The sequence below is a fragment of the Perissodus microlepis genome, chromosome 18, assembly GCF_051167445.1.
Source record: "Perissodus microlepis isolate ML-2025 ecotype Zambia chromosome 18, ASM5116744v1, whole genome shotgun sequence".
Lineage (NCBI taxonomy): Eukaryota > Metazoa > Chordata > Actinopteri > Cichliformes > Cichlidae > Perissodus > Perissodus microlepis.
The window spans coordinates 14861904-14881651 of NC_140478.1; the positions used below are offsets into that span (position 1 = coordinate 14861904).

At 40.6% G+C, this 19748-nt stretch overlaps 2 protein-coding genes across 26 annotated transcripts in view; both read right to left on the bottom strand.

Moving 5' to 3' along the window:
• Positions 1-2787: 2787 nt before the first annotated feature.
• On the bottom strand, positions 2788-5223 carry LOC146367561 (ras-related protein Rap-2b-like). The gene has a single exon (XM_084913536.1). It carries the CDS (start codon positions 4610-4612, stop codon positions 4064-4066), a length of 549 nt encoding a protein of 182 aa, XP_084769662.1. The 5' UTR covers positions 4613-5223; the 3' UTR covers positions 2788-4063.
• A 3409-nt stretch (positions 5224-8632) lies between these two features.
• Positions 8633-19748, bottom strand: part of mbnl1 (muscleblind-like splicing regulator 1) — a 41191-nt gene continuing 30075 nt past the window's right edge. For 5 of the 25 annotated variants that reach the window (XR_014797666.1, XR_014797664.1, XR_014797669.1 and 2 more), the window contains exons 4-10: positions 19482-19700; positions 17814-18053; positions 16774-16827; positions 15386-15539; positions 14465-14500; positions 13283-13788; positions 12456-12527 (exon numbers count right to left, since the gene is read on the bottom strand). Coding sequence is in view for 14 of the 25 variants with exons in the window: in XM_084913522.1 (XP_084769648.1) it covers positions 12471-12527; positions 13283-13327; positions 13697-13788; positions 14465-14500; positions 15386-15539; positions 16774-16827; positions 17814-18053; positions 19482-19700 (897 nt within the window). In the remaining 11 variants the exon portion in view is untranslated. Of the gene's footprint in view, positions 12276-12455; positions 12528-13282; positions 13789-14464; positions 14501-15385; positions 15540-16773; positions 16828-17813; positions 18054-19481; positions 19701-19748 lie in introns of those variants that run through there. The other 20 variants (XM_084913522.1, XM_084913525.1, XM_084913524.1 and 17 more) reach the window with 13 other exon arrangements.

Here is a 19748-nt window from a genome sequence, read left to right on the forward strand (position 1 = left end):
TCTGAGAATCATGGCAAGATGGGAAAACACCTCAGACTGATTCTCCCATTGTAACACCACTAAAATCTGCCCCATGTTAACTCGTTACTTCATCATCTGAGGTTTTACCATAACCACTGATCAGTGTGTACACAGCATATTGTTATAACTGGGATTGGTGCACTTAGTTGTAAGGTGCTTTATACTGTAGCTTAAAGACCCTACAATAATACAAGAAAACCCCAACAATAATATGACCCCCTATGAGCAAGCTGGGAAGGAAAAACTCCATTTTAACAGGAAGAAGCCTCCAGCAGAACCAGGCTCAGGGAGGGGCAGCCATCTGCCATCCATACACACTGGTCTTTAATTTTGCACATTTACATAACATGTGGAACAATATGACCATGTTGGGCCTTTAAAATATTGGAGCTGTTCTGAGGAAAACTCTTCAACAGCTGTACATACGCTGCTTGTTTTATAAGTGCTTACAAACCAAGATGACTGTGACCCCTTGGATTCACTTAACATTGAGTACTTATTTTATACAGTGATTTTCAGCTGAAGAGTTAAACTCCAGCTTTTACATAAATGAAAGCGAGTAAAATGTCTGTTTCCATTAGACGTATGTAGAAGTATGAAGCTTTTACTTATATAATATGTACTAATGACGTCCCTCTAACAGGCCGTGAGGGGCTTTAGCTGGAGTATTTTACACATGTGAAAGAAAATCACTTAGTAGTGATGCAAGGTATTACACTAAATCAGTCTGACTCCTCACCTTGGACTGATTTTTGTGTTGTCCTCTTTTAATATAAAAAAGTGAATATAGAAAAACCTGATGAAATTATTATCAGATTGATCTTAGTTGCTATTTTTACAGTAAGTTCACATTCTTTGTGTTCATGTTCTGATTGGCTGAATTGAGTCATAACTCATTTTAAAGTAACATTTTTACAGTCATTATTTAAAAAAACATGAACCACTTATTTATAAATAATCACTGAGATGAACATGAACTGTTCGTAAACTTCAGAAGAACTACAGGACTGCATTTTGTGAATTATAAGTAAATGTTTTAGTGGCCCAGATTCTGATGACAGAGGCAGCAACAGCGGACAGTATGTATTTTTACAAAAGGGAACATTTTCTTTCAATAGAACCTGAATAGTGCAGTCACATTCTCAAATTTGTTTTCCTAATTTGACCATGAAGCTTTGTGGTTTCTGGACACTTATTACAACAGCTCATTGGGCAGACTGAGAAAGACTTACCAAATGTCAGTCTTGAGCATGCATGGTTGATTTAAGTTGGATACTGACACAAAAAGTGCTCACTGTCTTCCAGAACAAGAGATCCACAATATTGATGTATAGCCGACAAATCTGCAGCAACTGTGTGACACTCTCGTGTCAACATGGACCATCTCTGAGCAATGGTTCGAGAAGTTTTTTGCCATGGAGAATTAAAGCCGTTCTGAAGGTAAAAGAGGGCCCATCCTAATCCTTGTAAAGTGTACCTAATAAAATACATAATCACACATTATATAAATACAAAGAAAGGTTACAGTTGTTTAACATGGAAAATAATAGTAGAAAAGCTTAAGAGGTGCAGCTAATGATTGTTTATACTGTAAATCAATATTTTATTGATATGTATAAAAATCCAAAAGCACTGAAAAATATGCTCGACAGATTCACTGACATCCTTAAATCACTTGCTTTGTGTGACCAACACAAAGCAACAAAACTGAAAGATATCCCCTTTGCACATCCCACTGAATCCCACGGTCACTGCGAGTTCCTTTTCAAATTGCTGTAAAATGTAAATAAAAGCACAATGCACTCATTTGCAAATCATTTAAACACTGTTATATGTGCAAATAGTACAAAGACAAGTTCTAAAATGTTGCACATACATATACGTATATATATATATATATATATATGTGTGTATGTATGTATGTATGTGTGTGTGTGTGTGTGTGTGTGTGTGTGTGTGTGTGTGTTAGTTAAGTGATAGAAACAACAAAAAACTGGAAAAGCTGTGCGTTGCTAAAAGACTCTGAGAATCTGGAAAAAAAGGAAACGTCTGCACGTGCGTCAGTGTTGGAAACAATTATTGAATGGCTATTATTTTCAGGCCCGCAGGAGGCACTGCATTTTAATACAGAACATTCTGCAGCAGAAGCGACTGCGTGAGCTCAGAAACATGTTCTGAAATCCATCACCAGTGATTGTGGTAGGAGTATGGATGCCAAACCTGGCCTTCCTTTAGTCCAGACAAAACATCTGGCAGCATATAAAATAATATATGACAAAGTTGGCACTTAACTGCTTAATTCTCATATCAAGCAAGCACGATGAAACATTTTGTCTTCTCTGGTTGCCAAACACTTAAAAGTGTTAAAAAAAGAAAAAGAAAAAAAAGAAAGAGGTGATGCAACACAGTCACAACTTTTTTGTAACCAGCTGGCATCAAATTCCAAGTGGAAAATTATTGCTTTATCCACATAAAATTCAAATTCTGTTTCACTTGTCTTTGCTTTACTTTTAATTTACATTTGTTTTTAAATGATTAGCAAATCATAGCATCATGTTCTTATTTATTTTACAGCTCATCCTATACCCATTTACGTGCACCACTACACAGTTCATATGTTATCAGTGATTATCAGTCGGTTGCTTATGGATTAATCAACTACCTGTTTCAGCCCTAAAGTTGTTTACAGTGAGAGTCAAATTGAAAACAACCCGAAAGTATAACGCATATACACATCCTCAGCACAGACGGGCACAGCACGCAGCGTTACGTAAAATCTGTTTTGTATTACAAGTCTTCCAAACTGACAGCTGGATTGGCAGATTTGTCCAAAGAGAGAAATACAATTATGGTAAGTCAAAGAATGTCACATTTTAGAAAGGGAAAAAAACTAAACAAAACAGCTAGATAATACATACAGACATGGCTTCCATTCACTGAACCAGAATTGCAGTGGGTAAAGTTATTCTGTTGTTCTTCTTGGAGTAGTACCTCAAGAAACAGCCTGAATCTGACCCTTTGGACAGCAGGTCGAGGACAAGCGAAGCTTCCTTACAGTAAAGTAGGAAGAAGCGCCTCCCATTCTCAGCACAAGTGAAACTAGACTGTAAATTGAAAACTGCTAGAAAAGTTCTGATTGCCATCATGACTCACTGCAGAGGAAGTAGGGCTCATGAGTTGGCACAGTCACAGATTTCTTAGGAAGGCACTTGACACGGGGTCACGGCGTCCCCCATGCAGCGACAGCAATGCACTAAGGTCCTCGTTTGTGCACACTGGGGAGGGACACCGTCAGCTAAGTGCAAGTTCCACGATAAATCCACTTTCACCAAACCAGAGACAAGGGGGGCGGGGAGAAAACAAATAAAAATTTGCTGGCAAAAGAACTCCACCACAGTCCACGGCTTTAGTATTAGCGGGTGGGTGTGTGCCTCTGGGATCACGCTTTACTGTCTGGAGAGATAACGTGACATTGATTCGAGCAACCTGTCCAAGGCTTGAGTGGTGACTGATAATTTAATCAGATTTGTATTTTTTTTAAAAACACTTTCAGGCCTTCCAAATAACCAAAAGACCCTAAAGGTAAACAATCCCATTTAAGCCTAGGGATTTGGTGTAGGAGCCCCAAAACACAAGAACAACCAGTCTCCAAGACAGAAGACCCCAGCCCAGAAGATATAAACAGTACAACTGAAAAGAAGAAAAAACACAAAAATAACCAGAAATCACGTGTCTCTTAGGTTTCACAATAAGACATCCCCACTGAGGCACATTTCCAGAGAAGTGTCATATACAAAGCTATAAAAAAATCCCCAAACATTCAAGTACTTTTTCATGTAAACACTTTTCCAGAATATGATACATATTTGATTGTTGTCGTGGATTTTGTGTGTCTGTGTGTGTTTGTGTGCAACAATAAGACAACAGTGTGAGGAGAGAGAATACTTTTGCAAAAACAAAACAAAAAAGAAAGCCTGCAGGACAACTTTGAAAGCTCAAACAGCCCGGATGCACAGTTTCTGTTTGTTTGTTTGTTTGTCTTTTAGAGCACGACACATGAACAGCACTTGTCTCCACCGCTGGGGACATTTGTATAGTTCATCTGTCTGACTATCTCTGCAAACAGTTCGTCGACTGATCCTTTATTTTTGGCTGAAGTTTCCATAAACGGGCAGTTCCACTCTTGGGCCAGAGCCTTGCCCTCCCCGGAAGACACCTCTCTTTCCCCCTCCAGGTCCACCTTGTTTCCCACCAGGATCATGGGCACCCTCTCGTACCTCTTTACTCGGATGATCTGGTCTCTCATGGGCTTGATGTCCTGAAAGCTCTGCTGGTTCACCAGGCTGTAGACCAGAATAAAGCCCTGGCCGTTCTTGATGTACAGGTCTCGCATGGAGGCGAACTGCTCGGTCCCCGCCGTGTCCAGGATCTCCAGCACCGACGGGGACGAGTCCACCTCGATCTCCTTCCTGTAGAAATCCTCTATGGTGGGGTCGTACTTTTCGATGAAGGAGCCCGTCACGAACTGGACCGTGAGCGCGGATTTGCCGACTCCGCCCGACCCCAAAACAACCACTTTGTACTCCCTCATGGCCGCGGAGAGGTATATGTATATATATTCTTAAAAAAGAAAAGGCAGACACCTCCTTTTCCGCGACGAAGCCTCCTCTCTCTGCCACCCGCTGGCCAGCCCCGATGTTTTCAAGCCGAGCAGGCTGAGAAGGCTGCCCTCTGGCTCGGATAGGATTCAAATCCCACGCCGGAAAATCGCCCTCTCGTGCGCTGTAAGGGCCGCGGAGCACGGATCCGGGGAGAATGGCCGCTCCTGGGCATCAGCGGGCTCAATTAAGACACATTTTTGATAGCGCTGTATTGTGCAACGGCGGCCGTGAAGCGTGATCGCTTCACTGCTCTTGCATGGCGTTTCCTGCCCACATCCTGAGTAGCGTCAAAAGCCGAGGCTTCAGTTCCGTTTTCTTAAAGGAGCCGACACCCTTCAGTCACAGCAATCAGATGACCAGACAGAACGATACTGCAGTCGTATGCACGTCTGTGGCCCGATCGGCGTGACCTCTGCCGTCATATTCATATTCACTGTCACCGCTCGCAGCTGTAGACTCTGTAATTATGTGTCTGGTAATGGGATTATCCAGTTAGTCGGTAATCGGTGGCATATGTCAGTGTGCGCCATGTGCGCCACATGGGCATAGATACATAGTTAACTGATCACAAAGGAAATCCAGTAGCTTGCAAAGCACGAAACCTGAAACATAACAGGGCAGCAGTGAAGTGACGGAGTCACATCACTCAGTGCTGGCCCAGGGTGTTTGCATTGTATGCTTTGTGTGTTAAGTGTAGGTATTGCAAAGGGTGTAATTATACACCAACAAGCAGTATGCACAATGCAAGAGTTGTAACCACTTTGCATAGTTTATAGGGAAACGCTGGCACTGTAATCACACAAAATAAAATCAAAACGACTAAAATAAAATGTCAATGCGCATATGCATGGGGCTGCTAATGTGCTGCTAATCACAGTTATGCTGAAAAGTCAGTGTTTCTGTGTCCCCGCCCATTCTGTGATACACTGCAGAGCTGTGTGGCTCTTCTGTGCACTTCAAAATTCCCACATTTTCTTCCAGTTCTGTTTAAATAAATGCAAATGCAGGTGAATTATGGGTCATTTGTTGTTCCTCATCAGCTGCTATAACCTGAAAAGATCAAACCATCATGAGGATGTACGGTCATAGCAGGGGCGATTTTAGCCCATTTTGGGGGGTGTTTCAGCACCCCCAAAATGAATCAAAGCACCCCCAAAGATTTCTTACTTTTCTGACAATATTTGCTGTTTGTGTGACACACTACTAAAAATATAAAAAGCACACAGTACTTGGTTGAGACATAACATTTTAACAACAAAAGTATAGATACCCCCCCCCCTCCCAAAATGGTTTGTTCCAGCTCGGCTCTCCCCTGCTCTGGCTCTAGCGCTCTTGCTGCCAGAGATGTTGGCTGAGATGCAGCGGAGCAGAGGTTTAAGTGCCTGGCTTAAAACAGGACATATTAGCTGCATTTAACCTTCAGTTACTCTTTATATAGTTAGGTAGGAGTCACACCATGTTTATTTTTAGCTGAAAAACATTACACCCAGGTAACCTAAACATGTGTTTTCCGACAATGTTTGCTACCCTGCAATCCGTCCTGCTCTGTAGTAAAATCAGCGACATCTGACCGCCCTGTTGCTCCCATTGAATTTTATACAGCCTATTTAAAATCTAAAACTTAAAATTGTCAGCAGCCTACTGTTGTTGCCACTGTCCTGTTTGAAATGGAATGAGAGAAGCTGCTTATTTTGTCATATGTGCTGATATTAAACCCAGGAGCCACATTCAGGTAAAAGTGTAAGATCAAATGATCCGTCAATCAAGAATAATGTTGGATCAGTGTTTCAATATTTATATCTTTTATTGGATGTACATGTGGTTTGGTTATTTGCTTTTTGGTTGAAAGTACACCGAGAGAGGACTTTTTTTTTATTAGTGATCTTAATAATATTTTTTTTCATATTAATGTAATTTTTTTTATCTAATTGAATACAATCTATTTGTGTATGATTGTCAGTCCAAAGAGGGAGAGAGGAATGGGGGGAACGTGAGGAGAAAGTACAAGGTCAGGAAGAACCAGCTAAGGAAACAGAGAGGGAACAGTGACAGGCAAAACAGAAACTGTTAAACTGCTTGAGAGACTTGACCACCAAAAGTGATAGACAGATTTGCCAACCTCAAGGTGAGGCCACATAGGTTAAAATAAAAGAAAAAAATCTGCAGAGCCATAGTAGTATCTGCAGTAAAGATCTTTTCATACATTGTACCATAGGCAAAGTTGCCTCCATTTTTATAATTTTTTATCAATATTTTGTACATTTGTACATTTCAAGGACTCTATTTTTGTGTGTATTTTTATATATCTGTATTGTATTATACATACACATTAAAAGTGAACCTCTGTCCAAAAAATGCACTCAGTTTACTTCTCATTTACTATGAGCATCATTTTCCCCCAGTAATTAAGGTTAGGATATGTATTTTTTTTTTATTCCAATCCATTCTTCATTTGCAGCATTTAAATAACCTTTATCTGATTTGATGGTTTTGTTACAGACTTTAAAAAAAGTGTCTTGCTTTTCTTTTACAAATGTGGGGATTCAATTGTGTTAAAATGTACAAAACAGTGATGTCATGTTTTGTGACGAGGACCCAGGCACAGAGAGACTTGATGAATTTAAGAATCTTATGATTTAATAAAGAAATTTGCAGACTTGCACAGAGATGGTAAAATTATGATGACTGATAACAGAAACGAAGACAACAGAGGACGAGGACAGGGAGGAACAGGGGTTTAAATGCACCAAGGAGACAGTCAGAGAGAACTCAGGACAACTGGAGACATTTAAGGATGCAGGGACTGACAGAGACAGGGAAGAAGTCTCATCGTGACGAGTAAAGTTTATCTTGCCTGGCTGGGCAGTTCTCTGGGTGCTCAGCACCCCCAAAGCTCTGATCTTAGAATCGCCCCTGGGTCATAGGAAGTACAAATCACACAACACTGTTTTTAAAGCCTAAATCAACATAAATAAGACATATATGTTCAGATAGAAACCCTTAGACTGTCCACAGTTATATAAAAAACTCGCTCTCTGTTGGGTAACTTATGTAATGTGAAACTGTTTTGGGCTCCTGTTGATACCAATTCCTCCTGCTGTCTGCTTCTGAGTGCACAATGACCACAAGTTAGACCCTTGGACAAATTCAGGGAATACTGACTTACATGCTGGCTACAGTAGTGCAGGTCTTAGTGGGGTTTCCTGGATAATTTGCACAGAAACCAAAAAACTGATACCTCTTATGCACCAATAAGGTGTCTGTGAGCCCAAAGTTGGAACCTCTGTCCGCATCAGTGGCTGAGGGGCTACTACAAGTCCACCATTGATAGATAGATGGAGCTCATGGAACCTATCCACATCCAACTTCCCCCATTTGCTTTCAAACCTGTCCAAATACAGGCTACTTCTTGAAAGTCTAAGAGGAAGCAGGAAAGCTGTGCACCAGCTCTGTGTTAGCTGCAAGGTATCTGACATGCGGAACACAGCAGGGCTAACTATGGTGAGATTTAAATTATAAAGTGTGCAAACATCTTCCTGTTAGGTGCTCGTGGCGTGCAGTTTACACACACTCACTCTCCCTAGGAAGGGAACTACATGCACGAGGAAGCACAGGTCTTTATGTGAGATTATATAGGTGTCATTCAAAAGCACCACTATCATTTCTGACCCAGATAATACACGCAATCTCATGAAAATCGCCTTGAGCACAATTAATGCAACCTTCAACATGTCATATATTGCTCTCCACGGAGCTGCTCCAGAATTGTTATCTTGATGGCCTCGAACCCTTGAGGAGAAGACAGCTGTAATGACTATAAGCTGTCCTCTTCACCTAAGAAATCCCTGTTAAAAGTGAAATCAGATGATGAGTTGATTTGATTTTGCATCACTTGAAATTTCCACCTTTGTGGCATTCACTCACATCGAAGCAGAGAACCACACAGACGGTTGCGTGAGCAAATCAAATATTGTTTTATTCAGATTTTTTTTTTTCATCCATACAGCAAGAGTCAATTAACAATAAAATGTGCATAAACAAATATGAAGACAGAATAGTACATTATTGTGTGGCAACTGTTAGCAAATACATAACTGGGTGGGTGCACTTACAAGTAAAAAGCAGTCAAAGCGTACATGTGCGCCCAGCAGGGAAGCGAGACCTCGGTTGCAGCCTGAAGACTGAACGTGTGGTTTGGAGAAAATGGTGCTTTGGTTCTGTAGCAACTATACAAAGCAGCCTCGAGTCAGAAACACATCTGATGTTGTCTGGCGACTGTTACATTCATTTTTTTAAAGACTAAATTTGCCAAATAAGCATTTGGTGTGATGAGCCTTCACCTGCTGAGTGCACAGCTATAAGAGCAGGAACAACTGCCCCGTGAGTCAGCGTGGACTGTAATTATACGGCTATGAGAATGTATCCGGGGGGTGGATGAGTGCTAATGTTTTCTCATTCTTTAAATAACAAGTTTGCTTGGAAAATATTTTTATTTTAATCACACAAGAGTAAGATGACTTGTTCTAAAGTATCACTTCTTCCCACTGTGGATGTTATCTACTGCATGGATAATTTGAAAAACAAAGAACAAATGTTGTGTATTCTGTAGTCTGAAGGTGTTATCTTATTACCTTACATATCTATCTTTTGTTTACGTGTTTGTACTTTTACATGCAGTCAAATCAAACTATAATAGAATACACATTTTTGATAGGTTCATGTATCAGCTGTACCATGGGAGCAGCAATACTGCGTGACCAAGTCCAACAAATGGTATATGAATGTTACTGGATATGTCATCCTACAAGAGGGGTGGAGTTAGCATGATATGGGGATATCTACTCCCCTACAACATTCCCTGGCAATACTAGCCACTTATAAAATAAGACAAAAAGCGCATAGCTTTCTCTGAATGCATTGGCCAAGAAACTAGTGCCCTTCTTTGCAAGCATTTTTTTTCTTTTAGCTGGTCTTCTAATTTAAGAATTTAAATTAATCTAACAAAATTCCTTATAATTATAGATCTTTTTTTATTCAAAATAATATCTCAATATGATACACATTTTTTTCTCTGTTCATTTGACTATATACAGAAGTGCAAAAAGACAACCTTCGTCCCTTAGGTTCAAACTCATAATCTGCAGCATTTCTGATTCCTCGGGAAAACAGACGCCTCTGCTTCCTCGCTCCTAATCTCGCTATCTATCGAACATCCGAACACCCGTCAAATCTCAATGCTCGTTTTGGCCTGACATTCAGGGCAAACTTAAGAAATATTCAAACAAAAACAAAATTACATATCTCTTTGAAATGGATACAGTAGAAAATAATTTTTACTCTAAAACATGGACAGTCTGAATTTCAGTACAATATAGTATTTTCAAACATGATCTCGACATGTTACAAGGAAAAATTTAAGTTGGTTAAAATAGTTTATGTGTGTGTGTGTGTTTGATTTTTTTTTGTTGTTTTTTTCTTGTTAAACTCAGAGACCGCTGCTGTGCAGCAAATCAATTGATCTCGTTCCTCGTATCAAAAAGTCTTCTCATCAACAACAACAACAAAAAATTAACTGACAATGTAACACAACTGAAAAAGACATCCAGCTATATGAATGAAGTGAATATTTAAAACTAACACATTATCATTTATATGGTTTGAAAAAAGTTATGAATGTCATTCTACCTCAACATCTACAACGGCTATATCAATGTTGTCAAGTAATATATAGTAAGGCAAAAACAAAACAACAAAAAAAAAAAGAAAAATAATCTAAAACTACATACATCAAATAGATTCAAATTCTTAAGTAGTACATAACACATAAGTTCAATGAAATTTAAGAGAGTAATTGTTATTGTTACAGAGCGAGAGAGAGAGAAAAAAGATCATAAGCGGCATGTGAGAGAACTATAAAACATCATTGGTGTTCTTTACCTGCACGGTGATTGAGAGTACATTTGATTGGGCGAGGACCCATTAACTGTAATCTAAGGCTTTGTTAGGTACATTACAATCGGTAAAGACACGCTGCTGTGAAAAACATAAATCAAGACACATGAATGAAAGATGATAAACCTTTTTCCTTAATTGTTTCAGCCTCTGCAGAGATGTCTCTGTATTCACCCACTGTGGATAAGTTTGAGAGAAAAAAAACAAACTGTGCTTTGGTTTCCATAGTCAGATCTATGCGTGGATGAAAACCTTTGTGTTTTTGCATGAGATACAAGGCAAACATTTGAACGTGTTGTACTTCCTCAGAAAATCAAAAATGAAAGTTCACTTGGGATGGGATGTGAAATTAAAATATGGCGACTGGACAAATAATCGTTCAAGTGCACATGTGGTTTAAATGACCTACTAGACCTTTGGGCTTGTTGTTTAAAGTTCGCATCCACACATGGCTCAACAGTGCTTCTTGGGAGACACAGTTTAAGAGCTGCTCCTCTTTACAAGAGGGGGAAACACGCTAACGCAATGTCAATTGAAGCTACACCCTCTACTTTGCCAGGCTTTAGAGTCAATGGACTTGTCCAACGACTTAATTCCAAGAAGGAAAAACAACACTAGTCTATGAAAAAGAGTTATGACAAACTTTAGAAAAACCCTCCATTACTGATTCTAAACAAACAAAAAGGAACAAAAAAAACATCAAATACCAAACAAATTGATTTGGCAAGAAACCCACTTCTAAAACTGATTAATTTGAGAAAAGAAAAAGTTAAAAAACACTCACAATGGAGATTTTTAAAAACAAAACAATACAAAAAAAGAAAAAAAAGAGCCATACAAAACTTTTACCTTCGGTAAACAAATAACACTGCTGAGATAACACTCTGGTTTTAGCTGTATGGCCTTTATAGCACATAACGAGGTGAGAAAAGCTAGCCTGGCTGTGCTTTCAAGGTACACAGGTATGTTGGTTTACCCAGAACATTCATATGTCCAAGACCCTCATGTCAACATCTAGTTTCACTAGTAGCTGTAAAAACACAATACTGTACATGCCTAATTCATTTGGCGAATAAAATCCTGTTAAAATCATTGTGCCTTTCAGATTTCAATTCAAATTCAAGGTGCATGTTTGCATTACTCTTGTAAACGCTGAAATATGGCTATCAATTAAAAAAATAAAAATAATAATAATAATAAAGCAGAACAAATAAAAAAGGAAAGGAAATCTTGGTCTACTATTGTACCAGCACTTGATGTCGTCTCATGTAACAACGCTCTTGACCTTCTGTGCATGCGGTAATAATAATAATAACTAGAAGAAACTGAGTGCTATGATTCAATCCGACACAGAGGTATCATGTGAACGTTTCCCCCGCAGAGGGGGGGAGAGAGACACGCCGACCCTGGCAACAAGATATGCTCTTCTCTCAGCTGGATGTTGAATTTGACAGCAAATTCTTCTTGACATTGATATGTGGGAAGATGGCACAGATCATGTGTTGTACCCTTGATGTTTTCACGTGTGATGAGACGTGGCAGACCCTCCTTGTCCCACTGCTTGACATTCTGAAGGTTATGTACATAAAGGCTGAACTCTTTTTTTTTGGCTTGGACGGTGCCAGCACACATTCATTTGATCTGCAAGAGACGGTGGATTTAGCTTAAATCAAACTGATGGTAAAGTGTGGTTAGAAGCTCTGTGCGCATACAAATTCGAGGGAAACTTGAAGCAGATAATATGAGTCACACAAATGGAGAAAAAAAAACAAACAACTTGTGATGAATAGAGAAAATGTGAGGGTTGAAATAGGAACTCACTGTTCTTGAGAGGAACTACATCTGAGTCAAGTACTTGTGACTACTCAGATGATCTGCAGATATTATTGGAATCTGGGGATAGAACAACAGACAAGAGATCAAATGAAGGATGCTGACGCGAAAACGGACAAAGCTGAGGCTGGCCGGCGCAAATAAGTACAGATCAACATATTTTAACATCATCTCCTCGCATTAAGATGAAGTTATTGCTGGAAAAAACAAAGAGACAAATATGACAAGCTGGGGAAAAAAAGCAATTTGGCTACAGTTGTGGCACAACTGATGCAGACACTTCTGGATAGCAGGGAGAGAGGAGGAGTGAAAGGAAGGGAGACACGAGGTGGGAGTTTGGGGCGGGGGAGGTGGATGGGAAACTGTCAGTAAGGTGGCTTCCCCCATGCAAATCTAAGTCCTCCATGTTGTTGACCTGCACGCCTCGGTAAAATGCATAAAACTAGTCCAGGATGAAGAACAGCTGCATAATGGTTCATCTCGACTGTTCATCAATCCTGTTTAATGGAAACCTATGATTATGCAATGCAGCTTGCTGCTTACATAAAAACGCCTCCAGCAGAACTGAACTTAAACGCAGCAAGTCATCTTACAGACTGATTTTATAACTTTTTTTTCTGACAATAATAATGAGTATGTCCAGCTTTTTAACACAAAGAATATGGTAAAGCTTTGCTTTACGTGCTGGAAGAAGCAGCAGAAAAAAAAGAGAGGAAAAAAAAAAGCAAAGCACCAAAGGGCACAGATAGCAACTATTGCACAAGCTGTGCAAATGGCTCTAAAAATGTGGGGAAAAAACACTGCCTCATACATACCAATTGCATGTATTCGTTGGAAGTCAACTTTGATAAGGAAGAGTCCTCAAAATGGGAAAGGACAAAAATCGAGGTTACAATGAGGACACACATTAAAATACAATACAGCATGTTTTTGTTGTTGTTGTTGTTTTTGTTTGCTCTTTTTAAACACAGGTATATAATCTAAGAAAAAGAGTTATAGTTAAAATGGACAAGTACTACTATTTTATAGCACTGCTTGTGTTCACAAAACTGTATGTTGGACTGTAGTGTAGGCCAACAAGAGGGAGTCCTGCTGTTTACCCAACCCTTGCATTAACACACAAGCATTCCCAGATTATCCATGTGCACTGAGATAGATCGATAGATAGGGAGAGAGAGAGAGAGAGAGAGAGAGAGAGAGAGAGAGACTGAGGAGGTAGAGGTGCAAACCTGATTGGTGGAGGCAGTTGCGAAGGGAACGCTTGTGGCAGATGTGGTGGCTGCAGACACAGTGGCTGGAGTACCACCGTGCATCATGGGAACTTTTTTGGAGGGAAAATCATGTAAGCAAAAAATATACAGGAGGAGCAGTGTAGCCACATACACACCAGGCAAATGAGGGAAGGAGAAGGAGAGAGAGAGGAGGTCAGAGAGCGGTTCGATTTAACTGGTTCCCTTTCTTCCCTCTGCCAGCACTGATAAGGATCAAACAGTCTGAGATCGCAGTCTGGCAGCAGCAACTTACTTCCATATTTGCGTGTAATAATAGTAAACTGCTGCTGCTGCTGTACTCTTCCAGTAAAGAAAAACAAAAACTAGAATGTGGCAGAGGGAGACAAAGGTCACCACTCTAACAAACCCCCCTCAGTTTTGTTTAATGTTTTCAGAGGGTTTCTACAGGTGTCAGGTTAAACCAGCCAAAAGCCAAGTTTAGAACGAGCATGAGGACAAGTGTGGTCGAGCAATATATACGGCAGAGAGGTCAAAATAACGAAGCTCAGTTAAACCATGAGGATGTTTTTATACATGTAATAAACAACATTTATATAAAACATTATTTGCCTTTGCCTCAAATCACGTAACCAAAGGACTGACTCTCAGGTCACCAAACAAAAATGCTTACAAATTGTCTATGAACACAACAAAGTACATTTCACTAAAATTGCGACTCAAAGACATGAGGTTACAAACAACTAAAGAAGGAAAGCCGGGACCTACCAACGCTGGCTGCAGGTGTCATGCACAATATTGAGCCTGTCCATCATGCAGTGCAACAGGAAGTGGATTGGATAGGGAAGAGAAATCAAAACAGCCCATCACAAGGTTCATTAGAGTGAAGGGAGAGATAACGTGGGGAAAAAAAAAAGGTTAATATCTCTTGGACACAGACATCAGTGTTTGGAAAAGGCGAAGAGGTAAACTCATCATCAGAAAACCAGTTAATTAAGTGAATCTACAGTTTCATCTTTGGTGTGAATGACAGAGTGAGAGCAGGGCTATGAGTGTAACTACAGAGCATTAAACATTACGTACATACTCTAAAAAGAAGTGAGAGGAACAGCAGATGTGTGCAGAAGCCAGACTCTTCAAACTGGTGTTTGTTACCAGATACCATTACCCAGCCCCATTCATCCCAGCCCAAGCCGAAGCCCCTCATCGAAATATGAGTGATCACACCGTGAAAAGTCTAACAACCTACTAAAAAAAAAACTAAACTAATACAAATTATTTGGATTACTAGTATTCATACCTATCATCCTGGGCCTGCATTTAATATGGGGTGAAGGTAGCTATAAAGACTTATATTAAGGCAATTAGTTGACAGATTGAAATAGTGACCCATTTTAATACCTACTGGCCATGCAAAGCCGGACAAAGCATAAAGCACATTTTTTCAAAGCTCTCTTTTAACACTGAAATACACACATGCAATCCCTGCAAGCCTAGATTAAAATCTAGAGTTATCACTTGCCTATTTTTTTAAAAAAAAATCCCTCTTTATAAAAGAAAAACAAAATCTGCTCTGTACTGCAATCTACCACTCTGTCCGACCCCAGCTAAGCAGGAGCCAGGTTAGACTGATCCAGGCATCCACTCAGTTGGTAAGAGCACTCGTTGTGGTCGCTTTGGGAGCCATACCTGATGGGAGGAAAGCAGCCTGCTGCTGAAACTGCATGCTGGCCAGGGCCTGTTGGTACTGGAGCATGCCGGTGTTAAACACGGCAGAGGCCCCGTTGGCCTTCTCCAGGGCTGCCCGCTTTGGCAGGGGAGCCATGACACTAGGGGCGATGCCCTGCCCATCCAGAAGGAGGGAGGTCAGTGAAAAGGAAAATAAAAAAGCCAGAGAGAGACAGAGGTAAAAAAAAAAAAAAAAGAGGAAAAAGTAAGACAGAGAGAGAGAAAGAGAGAGAGAGGGTTTGTTGAAAGAGGCAAAAACAGGAAAGAAAACAAAAGAAGGTACATACGTTAGAGGACATCCGAGGAGCACTGTCACAACATCCTTGTGTGTACAACAATAACAATATCATTATATCATCAGTAGCAAGCAAGCAGCAGTCTGACACAAGTACTACACAAGCAGGAGCATGGTGCCTACTGGAGCTACTAGCTAACAAGCATTCATATGTTCATTACATTGGATTGTTAACTCTGCAGTCTTAAGGCTGACTAAGTGCAACATAAGCAAGCATTAACTATTAAAACAATAAGGCTGCTAACAAGTGGTGTAACAGGTAAGAAGCACAGAGAAAAGGGAGGCTGCACTGCTAGCTCCATGATAAACTGTGTAAGCATGTTTAAGTGATGGTTCACTCGCAGACAAAAACGTCAAAAATGGTCTTAGGCCAAGGGACGTAACTCAGAAAGCGGATCCCTGCTGTTTAAAAACCATGAGTGCTCTCGCGTGCGGGTTTCATCTTGGCTTGAGGCCATTCTTGAGGTCTGAATATCCGTGACAACATTTGGTGATGGAGTGAACTATCATTTGAACTGTAATAATCTGTTACGGTGGGATCACTCCTGTATGGCTTTAAAGGCTTTCCCTCTTAGCCCGCTCACCACCACCACCATCACCACCCCCACCCTTATCCATCTGACATGCACTAGCGACACAGACATGCACACATTTGATTGAGCTGCTCCACAACACTGAACACTGACTTAAGACGTTACACTGAAGCCATGCCACCGTTTATAGAAATTCTACTTCCTTAGCCCTCACTGACTGTTGTTAGAAAAGCTACAGGTGATGAACTGATTGTGGCTCCGAGAAAAATGACACATTTAGACTTGGTGCTCGAGGTGATCTGTACAAGAAGAAAAGCTGTTTTGGATGCGATCGTTGGGTTTTTTTTGTAACCCCGGAAAGCCACAATCAGTTTATCACAGCCAATCATGACAGATCAACAAGAGGAAAAGACAGACATTGCACTGAGACAACGACAACAGAAATAGCTAGGTATCATTGGTTAAAACACTGCGCTACAACAAAGCCACATGCCAAGCTAAAAGGTGAAAGGTCATAGTACCAGGTCAAAGGTTGCGTCGAGGGGTCGCTTCAGTGATTTGACAGCCGACTGAGTCTTAATTAGCAGGCAGCGAGCACATGATGGCAATGGGCCAATGGGGTTCAAGCGCATTAACATAAACCAGCAAGCAGAGGTGCATCATGGGGGCAGCAGTGCAGTTTGGGTATAGGTGAGAAAAACAAAAACAAATAAAAAAACAAATCATTGGAATGCAAATATACAAGGGGATAACAGGACTAAGGCATGCACAGTGTGGACACTAGCTCTACTGCTCGACAGTTAAATGATCATCAGGAATCGATGACAGCTACTCATCTACATTAGTCATTGTCACACAGAGATGGATGAATATAGCGAGGAGAAAAATTATTCAACCATTACTGTAAGCGATTCTCAGTGACTGAACAGGAAATCATATGGAAGCACATATTCACAGGTTTCCATTTCACTGTGCACATCATAGTCAGGTTCACATTGCAACGCTTCACCCCGAGCTTTCTGTTTCGCTACGTCAATAAAAGCATGTAGAAAACACTTTGATCAGCACTATTATTCACCCGTGCTGTTACTGTAAGACAGGACTGAAAGCACAATGAATCCTTTATAATAATGTCAAGAGGAAGAGAAGTTATAGGTAAGGAAGCACAGAAACAATGGAGTCACAATTAAGGCCAGGCCATCAGAGACAGAGAGAGAGAGGAACTGGACTCTCTACTCGTGTTCTGCGATGATAGAAAAAGGAACAACAATCAAAAAAAGGCTTAGCATGGGAATAACGAAACTACTAATGCACTATTGTCCGATCCTTCTTCTTATCATCCAGATATGAGCAGGTTTCACCTACATGAACATGCAGACCTTTAAGGTTGGCCTGGCAAAAGCAGAACTGAAAACGCTACATTATACCAACCAGGAAGGTTAAGCAAGTTGAGTACGAAACACAGAACACATCTGCTCTACAGTCGCTAACCCTAACGTAAATACAAAGCCAGTTGTGTGGGTGGTAAATGAGTGTGTGCACGCTTCTGCAGACTGCTCACCATGGCTGCGGCAGCTGTGGCCTGGTTCACCTGGTGCTGGGCAGCCTTTATTTTGGCCTGCAGGTGAGCCGGCGGGTGGAAGTACTTGCACTTTTCTCGAGAGCACCGACCCTTGATGTAGTCCATGCATACAGTGACGGTGTTGTCGTTGGTGTCGATCATAGTGCTGTCTGCGGGGTGAGCAAAGCGACAGTCGTTCTCCCCCCGAGAGCAGTTGCCCCTTTGATACTCCCGACAGACCTACAGACAAATGGGATGAGGCGAATGATAACGTGCAGGCTCCATGTCCAAAACACCACCGCGGGAGAAAACGTTGTACAGAATATTTACATGAGATTTCTTTATTTATTTTTAATTTAAACCTTATTTAACCAGGAAAAATAAGACCTTTGAGATAAAAAAAAAATCTCTTTTACAAGAGTGTCCCAGCTAAGAAAAGGCTCAGTCCAACAATAAGTCGCATAAAAAACTAACACACACACATCTGCCGAATCCACCCAGGCAAAAAATAAAACTAAAACACAAAAACAACCAAAATCTATAAAGTTCACTGTCAATAAAAATGATGACCTTAGTAAAAGTAATAGTCTATGTCCAGTTCACTTAAAATTGCCTTAAATTCAGATTTGCACAGAACACAGAAAAAAAATCCTGTTTTGTGCACTCAAATCTCAAATATTAATATTATAATACAAATGGAAGTGATTTTATCTAAACCAGTTAACCCGTGAAAGCCTTTACAAATTCTTTCAGCCTGTGCTGAGCCTTCCTCTATCCAACATCACAAGATATATCTGGATACTTCCTGTTCAACTATTATTGAGATCCTGTAATGCATTCAGAAAGGTCCACGCCATGTTGAACCATTTCCACATTAACACAAATACGTATAATCTCATAATACATTTTATCCCCTATACACAGCTATGTGTTGCATCTCAGACATTTGTAAGTACGAGAGACACCAGAGGGCAGCACTTTCTTTTAAATTAGGCACACATAACGGCTGTTGCTTTCCTGACATCAACTCTGCCTTACTCCTGTGAGCGTTTCAGCAGTGTGTGACTGAACATGCTTTATACCCCGCTATGCTACTTTTGTGACATGATGCTATTAAACACACAAAACTGCTATTTTAAATGGTGGCTGTGTGATATTGACACATAAAAGGTGCTATTTAACGACAACGTGACAAAAGTGTAATTTTAGTGCGGTTTGTATACGTTGAGCGCTGATTATAACACGCCTCTGTTGTTATGCTCGTCTTGTGCCATTGTGTGAAACGCAATGAGCGAAAGCACCATCTCCACGGGAACTTAATTGAGATGCAGTTCATCAGGATTACACGAGTGATAAACCGATGACATTTCATCACAGTTTATCAACCTGTTTTTTATTTTCTTTCAGTTTGGTTTCTACTTTGCATAATTGCACCAGCTATTATAATTCAATTCCGTTTCAGAAACTGTTTATGCAAATCAAGTAAGGGCACCATAATTCTTATGCTTGTTAAGCTGCTTGCCATCAATATCTGTCTTGTTTACAGGCTCATTATCATTGAGGTTAACTCTACTCTGACTAACAAAGAGATACACCACGAGGAAGAGTTTGTAATGGAAAGTTTTTCATAGAAGAGATGAGATCACACTCAGTCAGTTTGTGTTTTACCTCAAGTCTGTCTGTTCTCAGCAGTTTCTGGGCTGCAGCGGCAGCGTTGGGGACTTGGCTGACTGCAGGGCTGGAGGCCATGAGGACAGGGGTGCTGGGCAGGATCTCTGGAGGCATCAGACTTGGTGACACAGGGCTTAAGTAGGGATTAAAGGCTGCAGCTGCAGCTGCTGCTGCGCTTGCGTTGGTGGCCAGGCCTGGTGTCACCGAGAACATCGGCTGGAGCAAAACAAAATAAAGGCAGAGGAATTAAAGGACAGCGGGGAG

Excerpts from the sequence above, each read along its gene's own strand:
- LOC146367561 (XM_084913536.1), bottom strand. The coding sequence starts at position 4,612 with ATGAGGGAGTACAAAGTGGTTGTTTTGGGGTCGGGCGGAGTCGGCAAA.